Genomic DNA, 4,689 nt, shown 5'->3' with positions numbered 1-4,689 from the left:
CAAGACCCAGGGGAGAAGAGTGAAAAAAGCAGGGAGGAAGGGGTGGGGGTGGGGGTCCCAATGGCCAATTAAGGCAGACAGAATGGACCCAATGGGAAAAGAAAGGGGTTCTTTGCACCCTGCTCTGAACTCAGCATGTACACAAAGAATGTACACAGGTTCACACAAGATCACACATTTTTTCAGCAGTGGGCTCGGCTTTACCACGCTTCCAGCGTTAAGGACTCAGTTAAGGGGTAACAGAAAGCTACATAGGGTGGCTGGGCCCAATGTGGCTCAGTTGGTTGGAGTGTCATCCTATACACCAAAAAGGTTGCAGGTTCGATTCCCTGTTAGGGCATATACCAAGATTGTAGGTTCTGTACCAGGTTGGGGTACCTGTGGGAAGCAACCAATTGATGTTTCTCTCTCACATCAATGTTTCTCTCTTCCTCTCTCTCTCTCTCTCTCTCCCTTTCCCTCTCTCTAAATTTGTAAACATTTTAATTTGGGATTAAAAAAAAAAAAGATACACAGGGTGCATCAAGGGAGCCAAAGATTTCAAGAACCAGGCTTCATGAAGGGCTACATCAAGACCCAATGATAGGTTTGAGGGAGTTCCAGGGCCCTCAGCAAATTAAAATCCTCAGGTCTTCATTTTTGCACCTCCTCTCTGCCCTTGTCAACTTTCGGACACACATCAATTCCTCACGTCCCACCCTAGTTCCTGAGAAATCCAAGATCTGACCAGCTCTGAACCTCTGTGTTAATGGGGCCCCAAGCCATGATCTCTGGCCACTCTACAAATCACCTGACCTTTAGGTAGGTCTCCATCGCTAGGTCAGAGAATGACAGGGGAGGGGCTTCTGGCCGCCTTAGAGGTAGGCACTCTGCGTGCCTCAGTTGCCTTTATGTGTGGCAGGGCAGACAACCCAATGGACATATCATGTCCAGCTGGTATGAGGGCCAGTTCTATCTCCAGAGTGGCTGTCAAGAGTGTGGAACACCTTTGTGTCATCCCCAAGCATTATAGCTTCCCACCAGATAGGCATCCAAATCCAGCTCTTGAACCCCAGATCTCTGAGGTCAAGTGAGGCTGAGCGACCTGAGATCCCACAGTCCCATGCTCCCAGAGACCAGATCTCCCCGCCACCCTGACCATATCAGAGAAGCCCTAGGATGCAATGTCAACTCATAGACATAATATGCACTGGGTTCTTTATTGTCGCAGGGGTGGGGAGGAGGGGAGTCCTCAGGCAGAGAAGTAGAAGGGGTGATGGCAGGGCTTGACCACCAGCAGGACTCCCTTAGATGCAAGCACAGTGCTGCGTGAGAAGGTTGGGCACTGTCTCATACTTAAAAGAGTAACCCCCATCTGAGGTGGTGCGGACACGTAGGGACCTCATGGTCCCTAGGATAGCAGCACAGCAGGGTTGGGCCCCTGGCAGCAGAGAAAGGGGCTGGAAAGGGGTAGGGGGAGCTCCATGGACTGGCAGAGACAGGTTTGGCTGAGTAGGCAGCCCACAGTCACCATGACAGTAGTAGAAGATGAAGCTAGGAGGGTGTACAATCCAGTAATCCCAGCCCAGCTCCTGGAAGGAGATGTTGAGGGCTGCTCTGTGGCAGTGGGCATGGGCAGCGGGCTCCTCTGGAGGCCTCTGCAGCAGGCGCAGTGCAGCGGGCGACCAAGGCCAGGGCAGCGGGGGAGTGGAGCGTCGGGTTCTTTCTCCTCCACTGGGTGGTTTGGCCCGTGTGTGGGCCACCAAGAAGGGTGTGGTCTCGGGCCGGGCTGAGCAGGAACAGAGAGGACAGCGCAGTAGGAGTACCAGGACCGGATGGGTCAGCAGAGGGAGGGCGGAGGTGGCCAGGTGTAGCACAGCCCAGCGAGGGGGTGCCTGGCCCAATGACATAGGCACAGCCATGGGAACCCCAGATGACAGGGCCAGCAGGTCTAGCAGGGGCCCAGAGCTATTGGAGGCTGCTGTGCCCCGCTTATCCCGTCCCGTGTGGAACCACAGCTGGGCCGAAGTCACCTGGCGGCTGCGTGTGTGCTGGGACGGTCGGAACGTATATGTGAAGAGGCCCTCCTCTGCCTTGTGGGCCAGCTCTCCTGCAGCTGGCTGGTCCTCACAGCGGGCACCTGCAGGAGACAGAGGTTAGAGAGAGGGCAACCCTGACTGGCAGAGCCCAGGAGCCCTCCTCCTAGACAGGAGGAAAGCGACTGCCATTCAGGAGCCTGCCAAGCACTCCACTGAGAGGTCTGCCAGACTAAGGGACTCTTCCCAGTCTTGGGAGAACTGACAAAGGCTCCCCACTTGTTATTTCATCATAAAAGGATTTCAAAAATACAAGACATTGCCGGCTTCTCTCCACAGTGGTTTTACCAGTTTCTATTCCCATCAGCAATGTGCAAGAGGCCCTGCCACTCTACCTACACCAGCACTTGGAATTGTTAGTTAGACTTAACGTTTTGTTCATCTGCTAGTGTGAGATGGCAACTTGAATGGTGCATTCACAGGCAATTGTTATATTACACTTTATATCTTTTTACATGTCAGAAATATTGCATGATAAATTCTTTAACACAAGTCCACTGTATAAAGAGCGGGAAGAGGAGAAAGGAAAGCTAAGAGTAAAGGAACATTCTTTCTAAGAAAGGGCAGTCGGCATCCTTACCCTGACAGGTACACAGACTATAATAAACAAGCACAAACCAGCACCAGCTGAGGAAGTGGCAACTGGGGCTATACTGTTACATGGATTATCTCATTATAAACCTCACAACAATTGACCCATTTTGCAGATAGAGAAACCGAGGACTAGAAAGGTAAAGTGGCATTTAACTTCTAAGAAGCCAGGCCGGGATTCTGCCCAATCCCAAAGCCACACTTCTACTCACTGTGCTGCATGGGGACTGAAGAGCAGGGGGGCAGGGGTCCCCCCTAAAAGAAAGGTGGGCCAGACCCTAAGAAAGTCCACCCAAAGGAGCCCTCTCCTCATTGAGTTAGTGGAACAAGGAAAGGTGAGAAAGGAACTGAAGAGAAGCTCGACTAAGTACCCCAGAAAAGTTTCCCAACGACTCTTTCTCCTGCCTCCCTGATGTCTCCCCAAGACTCAGCCACTTGGGGCAAAAGAAACAAGGTTTGGAGCAGGGAGCAAAGACAGAGATAAGAGGAAAGGTGACAAAAAAGGTCCCACACCAGATATCTCTGTCTCTAGAGACCCTTGGCCTCCCAGGCGAAAACCCCCTTAACTCCTCCTCTGAGTGGTTCGTTCGCGGAATGCACCATCTCCCTGAATCCTGAGAGGTAGGCATCATTGCCCGTTCGTTTTATAGATGAGGAGACAGAAGCTCAGGGAGGTTTAGTCATTGGCCCACGCTGCCAAGCCAGTTGAGTGGCAGGCCTGGGATTCAAACCCAGATCTGCCTACCTTCCAATCCCATGCTATGTGCCACACTGCTTCTCAAAGTCCCCCGGTCCCCATCCTCGTTACCTGCAGCTGGGAAAAGGATGGCCTGGGAGACATCCTCCTCCTCGGGCTCAGAGCCCCTGCGCAGGATGCCCCCCACAGCATGTCTTCGGGGCAGACGCCTGCCTCCAGGGTCCCCGCCTTCACCGTTCACTGCTGGGGCCCCCAAAGCATCCAGGAACAGGGCCCTCACTTTGGCCAGGACAAGTTCCCGGTCCAGCTCTGACCCTTGGCAGCCATGTCCCCACTGTGGAGCCACCAGTAAGAGGAGCAGCAGTGGCAGCTGTAGCAACATGGCTCACCTGTCCCTGTCAATGCTGAACCCACACCCTATCACGGCCCCTTTGTCAGGGTCTGCCCAGAACCTCCCCACTGTCCCCTCCCCATCCCTCCCCCGCCCTCTTCTACCCTTCTCACCCCAGTCTTCGCCAGGCCTTCCCACGCCCTGCAGTCTGAGTTGCCCCTGCCTATGGCATTGAGACCTTCTCTCTGACGCAGATGTCTGTGGCCCTGAGCCTTATCTCCCACTCCCGCCAGGAATGTGCGGGAAGGTGCTGGGGAGGGTTTTCACCCTAAGTGACCTGACCCACACTTACAACCCCTTCCCCCCCCCCCACGCACACACACACCCCACTATGTGGGTCACATCCCCGACCCAGCACAGGAGTGACATCAGGTGGGGCAGGAGGCTAGGAGCTGGGGTCTGCCAGCTCCTAAAAGTGTTATTTGTCAGGGAGACAGTGCGCCAGCCCCTCAGACCTCCTGGGGCCCCTTTCAAACAAGCCGCTGCGGGGGGCCGGCATTGGAGGAAGGGCTGAGACTGGGGCTGGAACCGGGGGTAGTGTGCGGGCAGGTGGTCCCGCCTGCTCTAAACTTAGCCTGCAGGAGCCAGTCTGGGCTTAGTCCTCCAGCTGTGTCATCAGAGAATATTTTTGGGATTGGCAGCTGCAGGCGCCCTGACACTCCGGCCCCAGCCCAGCGGGAGGTTGGGGACCTGGCGGCTGGAGGAGGGAGGGAGGAGGGGAAAGAGGCCCAGGCTGTGGGAGGGGGCTGGGAAGAGAGGCTCTCGGGAGCAGGAGGCCCAGACGCTGCCGCGGAGGCTGCAGGGCTCCTCACTGTGAAGGCAAACAGGAAGGACTGCCCCCTGAGCTCTGGGCTCCCGGCCCGGAATCTCTGCGCCGCCGAGCCACAGCTCCGGGCGAGGGTAAGGAGGCGAGCGGAGGCGGGCGGGGCGGGGAG

The 4,689-nt window shown here is 55.6% G+C and overlaps 2 protein-coding genes across 2 annotated transcripts in view; one reads left to right on the top strand and one right to left on the bottom strand.

The window, feature by feature from the left end:
- Window positions 1-1,195: 1,195 nt before the first annotated feature.
- Window positions 1,196-3,805, bottom strand: INHA (inhibin, alpha). The gene is made up of 2 exons (XM_005883538.2): window positions 3,475-3,805; window positions 1,196-2,119 (listed from the first exon to the last, which is right to left on the bottom strand). The coding sequence occupies exons 1-2, from the start codon at window positions 3,743-3,745 to the stop codon at window positions 1,287-1,289; spliced, it is 1,104 nt and encodes a 367-aa protein (XP_005883600.1). The 5' UTR covers window positions 3,746-3,805; the 3' UTR covers window positions 1,196-1,286.
- A 143-nt stretch (window positions 3,806-3,948) lies between these two features.
- Window positions 3,949-4,689, top strand: part of OBSL1 (obscurin-like 1) — a 21,127-nt gene continuing 20,386 nt past the window's right edge. Inside the window, 1 exon segment of the mRNA XM_014531007.1 lies at window positions 3,949-3,991. Within this exon segment, the coding sequence (XP_014386493.1) occupies window positions 3,949-3,991 (43 nt within the window).

The sequence above is a fragment of the Myotis brandtii genome, unplaced genomic scaffold, assembly GCF_000412655.1.
Source record: "Myotis brandtii unplaced genomic scaffold, ASM41265v1 scaffold79, whole genome shotgun sequence".
NCBI lineage: Eukaryota > Metazoa > Chordata > Mammalia > Chiroptera > Vespertilionidae > Myotis > Myotis brandtii.
This window is presented reverse-complemented; position numbering and strand designations above follow the sequence as displayed.

Coding starts and splice junctions, on each gene's coding strand:
- INHA (XM_005883538.2), bottom strand. CDS start 3,745: ATGTTGCTACAGCTGCCACTGCTGCTCCTCTTACTGGTGGCTCCACAG. Junction 2,120..3,474: donor CATCCTTTTCCCAGCTGCAG/GTAACGAGGATG, acceptor TGTCTCCTGCAG/GTGCCCGCTGTGAGGACCAG.